This window comes from Adiantum capillus-veneris, chromosome 9 (assembly GCF_014529385.1).
Source record: "Adiantum capillus-veneris isolate H3 chromosome 9, ASM1452938v2, whole genome shotgun sequence".
NCBI lineage: Eukaryota > Viridiplantae > Streptophyta > Polypodiopsida > Polypodiales > Pteridaceae > Adiantum > Adiantum capillus-veneris.
This window is the reverse complement of record NC_140939.1, coordinates 68,069,744-68,085,302: the sequence shown is the minus strand read 5'-3', so window position 1 is coordinate 68,085,302 and position 15,559 is coordinate 68,069,744. Positions and strand designations below refer to the sequence as shown.

At 41.7% G+C, this 15,559-nt stretch overlaps 1 protein-coding gene across 1 annotated transcript; it reads left to right on the top strand.

The window, feature by feature from the left end:
• Window positions 1-455: 455 nt before the first annotated feature.
• LOC147450622 (uncharacterized) lies at window positions 456-2,605 on the top strand. Its single transcript, XM_086520758.1, has 2 exons — window positions 456-851; window positions 2,386-2,605. The coding sequence occupies exons 1-2, from the start codon at window positions 585-587 to the stop codon at window positions 2,497-2,499; spliced, it is 381 nt and encodes a 126-aa protein (XP_086376884.1). The 5' UTR covers window positions 456-584; the 3' UTR covers window positions 2,500-2,605.
• Window positions 2,606-15,559: the final 12,954 nt, after the last annotated feature.

Sequence of the window (15,559 nt, the reverse complement as noted above, 5' to 3'; positions counted from 1 at the left end):
AACAATTTTAAGAGATGGACTGTGTGTGTGTGTGTGTGTGTGTGAGAGAGAGAGAGAGAGAGAGAGAGAGAGGAAAAAAAGACCAAGTGAAAATCCAAAGCAACGAGACTCTAGTGTGCAAGACCAAAAAAAAAGAAGTCTTTGGACTTTACATAGATAGATGGGTCGAGATTTGTCTTGGAGGGATTTTGTATGTTTGTGAAAATGATTTTTCCCCAACACTGGCTAGAATCTTTCAATTATTTTGAGCAAGAAGAGTAATAAAGAATGTTGGCGTGACCCATTGATTTATATTGTGGGTGGCAAAGAGCCAGAGCATAAGTCGTGGTCATGGAATCAAGGTGGGTCGCAAAGAGCTAGAGCATAAGTCGTAGTCATGGAATCAATGTGGGAGCATGTGAAGACATGGGGTGACACCGTCCCACTCCTAAAGAGTTGTGTGTACGAAGGGCTTGAGAGGCTATGTGTGAGTGTGTGTGTGTGTGTGTGTGTGTGAGAGAGAGAGAGAGAGAGAGAGTAGGTGTGTGGAGAGATGTTACTAACAGATAGAGGCTAGAGAGAGAGAGCGCTATGGCCGCTTCATCATGGCAGAGCTTGAGCGTGTGGCGACAGCGCATCCGGGCGAGGAGTATGGCGAAGGGATGGAAGAAGGCGTGGGTGGAGAAGGTGGGGTGGTGGGTGGTCGGGGTGGGGGCAGTGGTGGTGGCTGCGACTCTAGCGGCATTGCTGCCCATGCTGCTGCTAGGCGGGCTAGCGCTGCTGGTGATGGCCTTCCTCATCGTCACCATCTCCGCCCTCGTCTGCGTCGGCGTCACCCTCTATTTTCTCTCTCGCTCTCACAATCAATCAAGGTTGATCCCACTTTCTTTTCTTCTCTCTCGTTTTCTTTTTTCTGAAAACCTACACATAAAAGTATTAGAGGTGAAGTATTAGTGGTAAATTGAGTATATTTGAAGATTTTTACACTAAATTGATCTAATTTTTTTGGGTTTTCTCACCTTCAAATTAAACATCCAAAGACAAATTTCAAAATTTGTAGGTGGGATTACCTCCACACTATCTCGCACGGGCATGCTCAAATGGGATCGACGACTTAGGTGATCTGGGCAGGCTTGTAAATTCGGGCAATGGTCCTTCTTAATTAACATGTCTCGAGGTCAAGATAGATTCATGAGATCTCGGGATTGTTGCTTTGATGTCCCTCACAATTGTGAGTGTGGCAAAAAAAAGAAAAAATTGTACAAAGGGATCTCAAGCTCGTGTCGAGCCTTGAGGGTTTTCGTAATATATCAAAAAACTACCATGTTTCACTAGGAGGTGCAAATCTACCCATAACTAGGCTAGCCTTAGTCCACCTAGATAGCGTTGATGGCCTTGTACCAATTGTCTGAGTTCTTCCCTTTACCAATGGATACAATCCATTCCCTGCTTTCTTGCATGATCTCTGTGGAAGTAACAAAAGCCATATCATTCTCAAAGAGACGACAATTCTTGGCCTTCCATATTTGCTTAAAACAGGAGAATCTAACAACTTGTATCAAACAAGTACTGGTTGGTTCTTCCTCCTCATCCCTCCTAGGAACATGTCATTTTTGAAGATTCTTGTTTTCTAGGTCCTTTGTATCCATTTTCACGTCTTCCTTGCCATGCCACTTATAGTAGGACACTGCTTGAACAAATGCCTTACGAGGCATTTTGCACCCTGAGCATTTGCCAGATCCAATCCCTTTGGCAAGAACCTTAACTCCTATTGGGAGAGCCCCCCATAACACCTTCCAAGAGAAAGATTTTTATCATCAACGGCCATTGCGGGCTCCATATGCTACTTTTGCAACCACCACCCATCTTGCCTCCGGCCGTTGCTTCGCCCAGAGCTTGTTGAGAGAGGTGAGCTAATCGGACGAAATGAATGGGGAAAATTATAAAAAAACAATGGGCAAAAGTCTAAAAAGCCCATTTGAAGAATTTTACAAGTGCGTGCCAAAGCAAGGTAATTCACCAAGCTTTGAAAAAATAAAAACTCTTTTAAAGAATGTAGAGATTAAAAGTAGCAGGTGCGGCAATTGGTGACTAAAATGTAAGGTCTAGCTTGAATGCTCTCTCTCTCTCTCTCTCTCTCCCTCTCACTCACAAGACTTGAAGGCTTGAAGGTCTTGAGTTCAAGACTCGTTGGATAGATCTTTGAGGTCTCTTGGGATAGCTTAAAGATCTTCTCTCTCTCTCTCTCTCTCTCTCTCTCTCTCTCTCTCTCACTCACACACACACACACACACACACACACACACACACACACACACACAGGCAAGACTTGCTAGCCACTCAGAGGAATGTTCTCATTGTGCCACTAAAAATGAAGTCAAGCTCAACATTTTGTTGATTTTGTAGGGCATCTCAACCCCAAGGGTTCACAGGCACATCCTTTCATGTGTTTCAACCGACGACGACTCCAAGTCAAGGCTAATCGGCGATATTACAACACGCTTTCACCGATGCAAGTAGATGTATCCTATGTCCTAAGCATATTTGGATCATGGAAATAATAACCACCTTGAGAGATGGCAAAAAGAAAAATTTCAAAAGTATATTAAAGCCTCATACTTTTTCACATTATTTTTCCTTACTCTGTTTCATCTTCTAGTACAATATTATGTTTTTATAGTTCTCGAGGCTAGAAAAATACATTTTTCCTAACCAACGAAAATAAGGGCAAACTTGAAATTCTGCGGGTTTTTAGGTCAAAATTTGAAGCTTTTGCCGGTAATTACACTAAAACTTGGGTAAACATTCCGGTTTCTTAAAGGCAAGCTCAAAATCTAACCCGGATCTTACAATTTTAGTCGACTAAAGTACACTAGACCCCGGTTTTCTTCTAACATTGCAAGTCGAGGGCATAGACATTGGTGGTCTTCTACTTCTGAGCCTACACTCACATGTCTCGATTTGTAGTGTAAATTTCATCACTAAAAATGAAAAATCCGTGGTCAGTTGAAATTGCATTGGACCGTAATTTTAAAGGTAAAAAGTTGGGTATTTTCGTTAGAAATCTGTACTAAGGATAAAGGGGGAGGGAATTCCGGTTCCCCCTCCTTGCCACACGTCAAAATTTCCTTCAAGCGATTGGTGTGGCTTGCAGCTCCGGGAACACACACACACACACACAGAGAGAGAGAGAGAGAGAGAGAGAGAGAGAGAGAGAGAGAGAGAGAGAGAGAGAGGCGGGCGAAGCCTGCCGGCTGTACTAGTCCCAATATAAACCTTCCAATTATCCAGCATAAATCCTAGTGTTCTAAAATTTATTATTTCATTATATGAAGACATTGTAGATGCATGCCCTGAATATACATACATACAAATCTACATATCAAGTAAAAAGAGGTATCAATTTACATATCTAAAAAGACTCTAAATCTTCAAAAACATATTTCCTGGAGGGGAGAATTCAAAAAAGAGAGAAATTAAATTTTAAGCCTTAAGTAAACTTGACCATCTTTCTAATTTGCAACTTTTTAAGGTCCTTATAAATGTTGGACATTGATATTTTGTTAAGACATAATTTCCAAAAAAGAGGTTTTCAACATATATTTGAAATAGACCAGCTATTTTCTAATTGTAGATATGTCTCGAGATCAAGATTTTGCGAAAAAATCCTTTTTGTTTTTTGCAAAACTCACAATGGTGAGTAGGCGATATTAGAGCATAACCAAAAAATTACAAAATTCTTGGCATGCTCGTGACGAACCGTGACAGCTTCAAAGGGTCATAGATACATCGGCATGTCAATGTTGGGAGAAATTTCTTATAAATTAATTGAGCCATATTTTTCTCATTCATTTTACTATGTAACTCTCAGTACATAAAAAAGGCTCTCAAACTCTCAATGCGCACTTCTTTTGAATGAGAAACCGCCTCTTCATAAAGGAATTACTATTTTATTGTAATAAATAAGATGTCTTATATTGCATTGCATTGTTGCTTTTTCAATACAATATCTATAGACACTTTCAATAACTCATTATGTAATGAATAAGTAATGAAAAATATTTACATTATGAAGCACAGCGTCAAATTTAAATGTTTTTTTATTCTTTTGTAAAGAAACTCTTTTTGGGATCAAAGTATGGCATAAACATGCATACATCAACTTTTCCATGCTAAAGTTGAGGTGATGAATCTAGTTGTTGAGAATTTTTGGTGTAAATGTGGTATCTTTTTTTTAATCTTTCAATAAGGAATAGATTGTCAAGAGAAGAATTGCATCCATCTTTATTATTCATGACATAAAGATGGATGCAATTATTATTGCCACACTGGTGAATTCCCTTGTTGCTTGTCTTCCCACGACACTATATGACACGGGGTATTTAATGAATCTTGAGCGATGGGATCGATGATGGATAAGAATTTGCATGGATCCTGAGGGGGATGGAAGGCCCACAAATTTTCTGTGGCATTTCAAGACCCCGTGAGATATAGTGTTGAGGCCGTATTAATCAATAAGAAAAATGCACCCATGCCCCCCTCCCCCCCCCCCCAAAAAAAATAAAAATAAAAAATAAAATAAAAATGTTCGCACACCTAGCCTAGCACCTACTGCCATTTGGAGCCTGCTACCTTAGCTAGTTGTGTCACATATAATCCTACTGCTAGGTGTTGCCATTTCTCAATGGCCAACCCTTGCATGACAGTACACTCTTTTTGCTTTTTCTCAATAAGGAGACATCATCTGTTGAGATTCTCAGTAATGAGCAAAAACCAAAATCGTGCCTCCCTATTTTTCTCTTACTTGAGCTTTTTGAGCACCATCTGCTCAGCACTACCTAGTGCACTAGTAGGCATGAGCAACTTGCATCTTCCTTGCCGCCTACTGCCTATGTGTGCATAGAAGAAGGTAGGGATGGATGCAATAAGAATTGTCCATAGCTCTCTATCCTCCTGCACCTCTTGGGCATCCAAGCTAGCTACAAATCATCCGTACCGAATATGATCAACCGACAATGATTCAAAACCCTTGCAAGACCTTTTGCATGTAGAGAGACTAAGACTTCTGAATCTCTCTCTCTCTCTCTCTCTCTCTCTCTCTCTCTCTCTCTCTCCCCACGAGCCCTCTTGAAACCCCTGTGAAAATCTCCTCAAATTCTTGCTAATGAGCCCAAAAATAATTATTTATATTATTATTGAAGTGCTCCATTGAGCTTGAATTGCAATACAGAAGGTTACAAAGAGCCTTGACATATCCTTTGCGTAAGGTTTTCTAGGAGAAAAATACATCAACGGGGGTGAGCCTCCCCCACTATCCTTACTTTTGAATCTTGCAGTTAAGATTCTTACTCCAAAGGAGATTTCACTAGCACATTTTGAGAGCAACATTTTCACCGAGTGGATTTCATTTCTTCTAAAAGATTAGCACATTTTTGGACTGCATTGCCGTACAATGACTAAATATCGCCCGCATTCATTTCAGGGATCGGTGCTAATAGTAATGTTGCATTTTTGTCTTTCCTGCTTTTGATCATTTCCCACAACGATTGTGGCCATGGTTCGTCTACTTCTCGAATTGGCTGCATCTCTAAAAACCTTTCTTCATTTGTTGTGTTTGCCGCCATGTTCGTGGTTCTTGGTTCTTCCTTGTTTGCTGCTACGGGTTTGACTTTTCACATGTCTTTGTTTCTTCTCGTGTTTCCATGTTTTCGTTTTCCACCCCATGCGTTACAGGCTCAAGTAAGTTTGGACCTTCAAGCTGCATCAGGGATGAGCAGTTTCTACAAGTCTTCTGTACACCCCTAGTCTTTTGGTTTTGTCTTCTAGATGTCGATAAGGGATAAGTCTTTGTTTTGAAGTCTAGTTGTCATTGAGCCTTGCCTCATAGGCTTGTAGCATTGCGTCTAGTTGCTTGTTAATTACCTTTTCCGCCAAGATTGAACTGCCTGAGTCAGTTCTTTGACTCGTCCAAACCCTTTGCATTTTTTGTTTTCTTGCTCGTGTTTGAGACGTTCTTTTATTTGATGCAGTTCTGGTTCTAAAGTTGTTTTCTCGTTCAGCATTTTCGCTTTCATTTTGTCCCTTTTGGCTTTCTATGATTTTCTTTGAGTTCTAATTGATCCATTTTTTAATTCAGTTTATGAAAGTCTCAAATCATCAGGTATAGGTCAATCTTTAGCCGATCCCTGATCCTAAGCTCGAGTCACCACTTTGAATAGAACTGTTGGCTCAGATTCCAATTCACTCGTGCATGGGAAAATCCCTATGATGTTGAAAGTTTCCTTTCCCGGATTGTCAAGGTTCCTCACGTAGTTTTGAATCAAGTGATCTCTTCCATTACTGTCACAAAAGCCAAAAAAATCATTTGTTGACCTTTATGCGGATATTCTCTTGCCTAATGGTCACCTCCACATCACAACACAAGCCCTCTCGGGTTTCTTCTGGTGCTTCCGTTGGTTGGCTTGCCCTAGGCGGATAACCCCTGGGCTTACAGTTTTGGTTTTCTATAAACATGAGTGTATTTCCGTCCACTGTGAACTGATTTCTAGATGTTTGAGCCCCATATAGAGGTTCGGTTGCTTCATCAACACTAGCCCAAAAAGGACTCTCGTCAGGGGTATAAGCTACTCCCTCTGTCTCCCTTTCCTGGCATAATAAACAATAGGTGGCATCATTGAATGAGTTATGAGAGGTTTTGTAAATTGTGCATAACGCAAAATTGCTTGATTATCATGAGGTAAAGGCGGGTGTAGCCCAAATACTGGTTGCGGTTTGTTTCCTCTCCGTGTTGTGTTGTTTGGTCCAATCTAGTACCTTGGAGACAGAGAAAATTGTTGCATTTCCAATGGTCCATACTCCCTTTCCCTCACATGGTTCTAGTTATAGAAGCACTCACTAGTGTCATGGTTCGTGTATTTCTACTCTATGGCACACCACTTCAACACTCTTGGAGCATTGACCATTTGTGGTTGTTGCGGCCTCATGTTAGGATTTTTCTAGTAGGTTTGATTCATTTTGCGGACCACTTCCTTAACCAACTGGTCCATGTTTTGTGTGATTGAATCAAGAGCACTCCATTTTGCAATAGATTCACTTCTTATAGAAGAGGCACTACTAGTATTGGTCTCTAAGTCCTCAGTAACCTCGCCGTATGTTTTGCAATTGTCAACTAGGTACAATGCTTCCCTAGTGACTTGTTTAAATGTTGTGCATGCATTTAAGTGCAAGTCCTTCTTGACAGTTTCATTTTTCAAGCCCTTGATAAAGAGAATCGATAATCGATCATCCTGTGGAAACTCTCACACTGGACACTCTTTCAATATATTTCTTGAAACGAAGTGAAGCTTCCTTCACCTTTTTATTTTCTTTCTATCTAAAAGCATAGATCTGAGAGACCATGTTATGATTGATTCCCCTCCTAGGATCATCCATCCATGCTTTATATCAATTGGACAGTTTCCCTTTTGATATAAACTATTCGACAAGAGGTTAATCTCCGATCCATGATCTATCAGTGCAATGTATGGCTCTTCTAAGTCTACCACTTTAGCCAAGGTCTCAGTAGTTGCTCTTGCCCAATGAATCTTCAAGTAATAACTCTTGTGAGTGGTCTCGACTTCATCTTCATCATCCAAGATGCGAACCTATTTTACTGTTTTAACTTTAGCTCTTGCATTCCTTTAACAATATCATCTAGGATGGACTTGTCACTCTTTGAAACCACAATAACAAGCTTTATGGGACTCTCAAGAATGCTTGGGCTTGAGTAGGTTTAATTACCATCTTGTCTCTCTCTGTCGTTGTCGCTTGGCTAGCAGTGAAATTGCATCTTTAACCTCATTCCAATCAATCTTTAAGACCTATTCTACATCCCTATCCTCAAATAGTAACTCTAACTTCTCTTGAATCTCTTTTTTTGTAGCTTTAAAAAAGAGCTCTATCTTTTGTGAGTTTAGGGTAGCTTTTTCAGTCCTTGACCATTGGTTATAGCAGTGTTCAAATTCCCTTAGAAGTGCGGTAGGCAAAAGACCCTCTTTTGGCCTAGCTACCCACTCTAAAAAAGTCCACTTTGGCACCCTTTTGGATTATTCCATGAAATACTCTTATTTTAAGGCTAATCTGAATGCTTCCAAGTCTCCCCATGCTCATTTCTAATTCCCCTTACATGCCCTCTGATTGCGGGAACCACAACTAGCTCAAAACTTTGTACCATCTCTGCTCCAGTCACTAGAGGAAGCTCCATCTCCTTTACACATACCCACAAAGATACTTTGTTATATCTTCACCATTGAATTGGTACATTATATTTACCATTGATTGGAGCGCTTTTGTTGAGGAGAGATCCCTAATTTCAAGAGCTTTTTGCTGCTGCATAAACATAGCAAAGGCTTGAAACGTTTGCATTGTGACGGGATCAAACCACACCCCATGCTTCTCTTGTTTCTCCATATATTAAAGCTTTGATTTAATAATTTAAAAGAATTTTGAATCCTCATCCTAGCCTAGTTCACATTGGGATCACCAAAAATGTGTCAAGAAGTGCGTAGTGCGGCTAGGAAAGCGTTATGCCTTACACTCTGTGAGAGTTCGCATCAAAGTCAAGCAAGTCGCAAAAGATTTGAAGAAAAAGACACACTGAAAATGAACAAAATTCCAGCCATGAAATCTTCACTTTGAGAAAGAACAAAGATCAACCCAAAACTCTTATGTGCTTGAAGATTAGGTGTAGCCTGGTTCCCAATTGCACAGATGTAGTGCTTTTTTGACCTGTTAAAAATCTTAAATTGACTCTTCAATTATTTGTCGTGACCATTTCATAGAAGATTAAAAACTTCATTGGAGAATCCCAAGTAGTTAATTGAAGAGGGTAAATCCTAATTGGTGGCCTAACAACCTCGAGTATGTAGTAGAAGCAGCACGGGACTGCACTAGCACCATGAGTTTGAACGGATCTATCTTCTTGCTTAGATGCCCAAATGAGCTCATTCTTGGCTCTATAAATTTAATTTCAGATTGAAAAAAGGCGCAATCATCATTGATGTGTAATTTTGAGCCATTTGTACTATTATTAGGCTTTTTAAAACCATTTTATGATCATTTTTAGCTTTATAATGTCCCCTTTTGTTCGTAAAATGTCAAAACGAGCTTAAAGAAATCCCTAAATTTGTGGAAAAATTCCATTGGGCTCTCAAATTTCATGTTGAACTTCATTTGTCCACTTGGCAAGAATTTTGGAAACATCATTTACGGCCACATTGTCGTGTTGTGGCACGTACATAGTGTGAAAATAAAAACATTCATCCCACTTTTGACACTTTTCGATGCATGGAAAGAAAAATAATAATGTACATATTGTGATATATGCTAAAGCGGTTGCTGCAGTTGCTATCATGTGCATACCTATCCCGGGAATCGTGGCCCTGGATGTGGCACCTTTGCGTGCTTTCCCACTTGATAATATTTCTAATTTGGTTTGACAATGTACATATTCCAAGTGTTTCATGGTGGCACAATCATCTCGCCTATAAAGACTGATGCGGGCAAAAACTATGAAAAATAGTAGCTAAGAGGCACCGTTGTAAAATTGCATTGGAAAGTGACCCAAAATGGTATATTGATGAAAAATTATGCTTATCTATACTTTTTATGCTTATGCGATTGATCCCATAAATTTAGGTATTTCTCTGACTCCGTTTGGGATTTTTCGCATAAAAAATGGCATTTTTGGGTTAAAAATGAGTTGAAAATGCCGTGGGTAAGAGAGAGAGGGTTGCTTTTTACAGAGAAAACCATCAATTTTTCCCTACTATGTAATTGCTTCCATGGTTGCTCAATCTATGCGTAGGGCAATCCTGCCTCTTCGTAATCTTGTATCTGAGCTAGTGAGGGAGTGAATTAGGGTTTTCCCTTATCAAAATGGTGTGTGGGATTCACTTAAGAAGCTCTTAAAGCTCTACAAATTCATAAAATGTTTGCCATGAAGATGGAAGCTCGTGTATTCCTTTCAGCTGTTTGATGTTACGACTATTTAATTTGGGGCGAGGCTACATGATTCCATGAAAGAGGTTTGGGTTTTGATTGAGATTTGTGCTTGTATGAGCATCAATGTTTCATTGCTGAAAATTTGGTGTTTTTAAATGGTCTTTTTAAGTGAAATTGAATGTGGTTTGATGATCCTCTTATCATAATCTCAACTATATATGCAAACAAACAATTTCCAAGCACGATAGGAAAGAGGGTTTGCGACTTTGCTGTCACGAACGCTCTTAGATTTTCAGTCACCCTTAGAAAGAGGATTTGTGATTCTCCACAAATGCTTTTTCACAAAGTGTTTGTGACTCTCATCACAAACGGTGACATGTCTTGGGTCTCGCCTGTCCAGCAAGATATGCACATACGTGCAACCGTGGAATCTGTTTTTGCATATATCACACTATGTACATTGTAGCATTTGGTCCTACACATCAAAAGAATTAATATTGAGTTGGATTTTTTTAGTTTCACATTACACACGTGCCACGGTACAACAACACAACAATGCAATTTTAACCTCATTGCAACTTGCATAAAGACCAACCAGAATATCCCAAGTCAGTTTTGCAGATTTAGCTGAACGAATGTGAAGAGTAATAGGGAAATCACATATAACGCATTCAATGCATGAGTCTACACATATCTGACATCCCAAAAAGCTTGCTTAGTTGTAGACAAAACAACTCTAGAAGCAGCAATCCTACCACCAAAACATGCAACATCTTCAACATCGCCTCTATCCACAAAACCAAGAGGTACATCAATGCCTGGCAAAATATTCCAAATGACCTTTGACATAAGAACATGTTGCATCATTTAAGTCTACATTGGGTAATTGTCTCCATCCAATCTATCCTTGGCAACAAACATCTTGAACACATCTATGTATGCACTTGATATGAAAACTGTGTGGAACGAGGAGAAAGAAAGTGGGACTAATGCGTGCTATATAGCACAACCCAAAGAGAACTGTAAGGGACTTGTTATGCAAAAAATGGCACTGGCAAAAATTCTGCACAAAATGACAAAAATTCATGTATAACACTGCATGTAATGGAAACGGAGGTCAAACACTATGACATTTGGAGCACATTACCGCTCAAATAGACGCACAAAAACAATGGAAAAGTTAAAGCCAAAAAATCTCAAGAGCGGTAATCCTCGAGTCAATGCTCGCGGTAATGGTCCTTCAGCAATGCACGTGGTAATCGGCCCGGCTATATTTCCGCACGTATTTCCGCGGCACTTACCGCCAGTATTACCACAACCATTACCGCGCACGCGAGTATTTTTTAAAAAAAGCAGATGACCATTTGGATGGTCCTTGGTAGGACCCATACAAATGGTCATTTGTCTTTTCTTTCCTATACATTTAATAAATAAAAAAACAACAATTTCATTGCACAAAAACTTTGGGTCAAAATCAAATGTTTAATTATATTGGAGAAACTGTTCATTACAAAATTACCCAAATAGGCGATGCATAGCGGCTATACAACTGTGGCCAAAAGAAGACTTTGGGCCAAAATCAAGTGTTTAATTATATTGGATATTACAAAATTGCCCAAATAGGCCAAAAGAAGACGGGCCCAAAAACACTTGGAGGATTGAGCTACTCGGATCCTGGGACCTCTCGAGAGACTCCTTGACTTTAAAAAAGAAAAAAACAACAAAACCTTTAATTAATACAAATGGATACATAATTTTGCATACACTCATTTTTTTAAAAAAGTTCACACTTACAGGCTGTAGTGTACGACATGCATTTTCAAATTCTTGGCGATTGATTTTGTTGTTTTCATACAGCTAGCACCATGTCTGATATTCAGAGTGGCTCTCTCTGTATCTCTGGATCTCTCGGCTTGGGCGGGTCATAGTAATATTTTGCTGTATATCAATAAAAAAATATCACAAACCTAACCTTATTATCACAAATTAAATCAATTCAAATGAAAATATGCGCACTCACAAATTTATCTTTCCATGCTGCTTTTTTGCCCGAACCGTAATGCGTGGGCGTTTGCTGCGCCCTCGCCTTCACCTGCCGAGTGTGCGCCCTAGCACCTGCCGCTCTCTCGTCCTCCAGCTCGCCCTGGGCTTTCTCCCACTCCTCGTCGTGAACATTTCCAGGGCGATAGTTGTGACCCTCAGATTCAAATGTTCGCTTTGCCGCCCTTCGCACATGGACTTCTTATTTTTCAAGAAATTCTTGATGTACTCCTCGAGCCACTGCCTGGAGAACTCTTCAAGTTCCGGATTAGGGAACCGCATGAGCAATGTCGTGTGAATGTACGTCAAGTCGGCTGGGTCCTGATCTTTGAAAGATTTAAAGCAATCTTGGTATGTCGAGTGGATCAGCTGGTTAAGGTGCCCTCGAAATGTCCTCCTCAAAGAGGAACCTAGATCCACCTCCCCCCCTCGATGTAAATAATAGTAGTAGCCACGAGCATCTGGGGCGGGCGCATCGCGGTCCTCATCCTCATGTGGAGCTCAAAGGGGTGAGCGAGGAGGTCGGGGTGTAGGAGGAGGTGAATCTGTAGCACTGCCCCCTCCACCACCAAAGCAGCATGAGCCACTACCTCTACGAGAGCGTGAGCCACCACTACGGGAAGAGCATTGGCCACTCGAAGAGCGCTGGCTCGAGCCTGAACCGCTGGGTGGTGTAGGCGACAGATAACTCGACGGTTCGGGCGTGGATCGCTGCGAATGCAAGGTGGAGGGAGATGCGGGTGACGGGAAATTCGAGGGTAAGGTGGAGTGAGGCCCACTGGGAGGCACACTCTGCACGATGGTGCCGGCGCCCGGTGTTGCAAGCGGCAAGAGCCCATAGGCAGCCAACTGTGCTGGTGTGTACCGCCCACGAAGACTCTCCTGCGAGGATAGCCACTCTACCTAGGCGCGGTATGCCCTCTCGAGGTCGGGGTCGTGTATTGCATCTCGGAACCATCGAAAGCCTAAGGTGGATTGTGACTGGTGGGAGGAAGACTGCGAGTAGTAAGCATCACAAGCGTCCTCGTAAGAGAGGCCCTCGACGAGAAAGTCCTCTATGGATCGATAGCCGGACGTGGAAGAGGATGCCATATCTTACAATTTCACAAAAAAAGGGACCCTAATTAACATTGGATTCTAGTTGCATAGGATTCCTCCTTGAAAACACACTATTTTGTGCACAATCACACACTAATGCTTGTATAATGCATGCACACGCTAATGCAAGCATTAGTGTGTGATTGTGCACAAAATAGTGTGTGAAAACACATTAATTTGTGCACAATCACACACTAATGCAAGCATTTGTGTGTGTGTACATAATGCTTGCACACACTAATGCTTGCATTAGGGTGTGCTTGTGCATGCATTAGTGTGTTTACACACTAATTCATGCACAAGAACACCCTAATGCAAGCATTAGTGTGTGTATAATGCATGCACACACTAATGCAAGCATTAGTGTGTGATTGTGCACAAAATAGTGAGTGTGTGTGTGTGCGTGTGTGTACAATGTGTGTGTGCATGTGTGTGTATGCATTGTGTGTATGTGCGCATTGTGTGTGTGTGTGTGCAATGTGTATGCATTGTGTGTGTGTGTGTGTGTGTGTGTGTGTGCATGTGTGTGTTTGTGTGTGTGTGTGTGTAGAAGAACGAGAAGAAAGAGAGAGAGTTCGAGCACTTGTACAGTCGTGATCTCGATCGCTTGGATATGGTGGGGATGGAGATGAAGAGAGTAATAGAGGTTGGAGATGGAGAGGGAGAAGGAGAGAGTGCTTGGAGATGGAGAGGGAAACATGTCCGCGCAGAAGAGGAGCTCGTTTTTGAATTTTTGGTATTCAATTTCGCGGGGGCACGCAGGTGCCCCCTTTATATAAGAAAATTTGTTGGGGATTTTATCGCGTGTATTACCACACCTTTTCCTGCTTGGATTACCGCTTGTATTACCACGAAAATCTCTGATGAGACATTAAGGTTACGCCGACTGCATGACCTCTTGTACCCACCGCCCCTCTTTAATGAGTGTTATTCATGTCAGTACCAACATTCTTGATTCTCCTTTTTTTAATTTAATTTTTTCTTATTTAGTGTGTGGTCGTGTGTGCAAGTCGATTGGGATGACGTGGGTCCGCCGGTTGGCGCGGAACGAACTCGATGGTTGAGCGAGCGATTACCATGTCCATGTACGCGATGTAAGCGTGCGATTGCATGGCTTCGGCATATATGCTTGGCTCACGTGGATGATTATGGACTATGGGACGATTCGAGAAAACGCGCTCGAATGGAAACTAGCAATCCGAGGGTTTTGGCATCCATTGATGTCGCTCACCATTGGAGTGTGATCGGGGGCGGAGGTGGGAGGAGGACGGAAGATCGATTGCGCCAGGATGCAGTCATGGGAGGGGGGTCACACCCGCCGTCTGGTGTGGGTGGGTCCACACGAGCGTATGCACATCCTACATCCACCGCATATGGGGATCTCCCCACCACCCCGCCCCACATGGAGGTGGAGGAATATCATTTGCACAATATGGTTGAGGATCTTCTTGCACGTGAGGTGGCGAATAAGTGTGAGCCTGAGTGTGCATGTGAAGAAGCCGCCCAAAAAACCAAAGATTCATTTTCTAGAGGCAGCACACACCGCTCTTTACGAGGGATGCTCCTACTCCATATTACGAGTGTCTCTTGAGATCTTGAATATTCAAGCAATGTTTGGATGGAGCAATGCAGGGGTCGATGCACTATTGAGGTAGGTTTAAGTGTAATAAGTGTTAGTTGTGAGTTTTTTTCGTGGTTATATGCAATAAAGAGTGTTCTTTAATTATGTCATAGGCTATTAGGCAAGATGATGCCTAAAGGCAATCATCTTTCAGAAAATCGAAGAAAGGCACAACAGGTGGTGACAGGGCTTGGGATGGACTATGATCGCATACATGCATGTGTCGATGACTGCGTGCTATTCCGCAATGAACATGCAGGGCTTGATGCTTGCCCTGATTGTGGAGAATCAAGGTACAAAGAGGGAATGCAAGGAACCACAATACCTCGCAAGGTTCTTCGTCATTTCCCCCTCATTCCCCGCATCAAGCACATGTTTAGCACCAAAGGAACAAGCGAGCTTCTTACATGGCATATGACAAATCGCTCCACCGATGGGTTTATGAGAGTGCCGGTTGACTCGCCGGCATGGCAACACATTGAGCAGACATGGCCGAAGTTTAGAGAAGAGCCTCGTCACTTGAGGCTTGGTCTGGCTAGTGATGGGGTAAACCCATTTGGGCATCGGTCTACCTCATGGAGTACTTGGCCAGTGGTTGTTTTGAACTACAATATTCCACCATGGGAGTCAACCAAGAAGGGGAACATTTTGCTCTCTCTTCTAGTCCCAGGAAAACACAAGGTGAAGAACATGGATGTATATTTAGTACCTTTGATTGAAGAGCTTCAAGAGTTATGGAACGGCATAAATGTTTTTGATGTATCAAGACCACTTTGTGATCGACGCACAATGATCAAGTGCATTCTCATGTGGACCATGCATGATTACCCCAGGCTTGGA

Excerpts from the sequence above, each read along its gene's own strand:
- LOC147450622 (XM_086520758.1), top strand. The coding sequence starts at position 585 with ATGGCAGAGCTTGAGCGTGTGGCGACAGCGCATCCGGGCGAGGAGTAT. Across the intron at positions 852-2,385 it reads CGCTCTCACAATCAATCAAG|GGCATCTCAACCCCAAGGGT; the intron begins GTTGATCCCACT and ends TTGATTTTGTAG.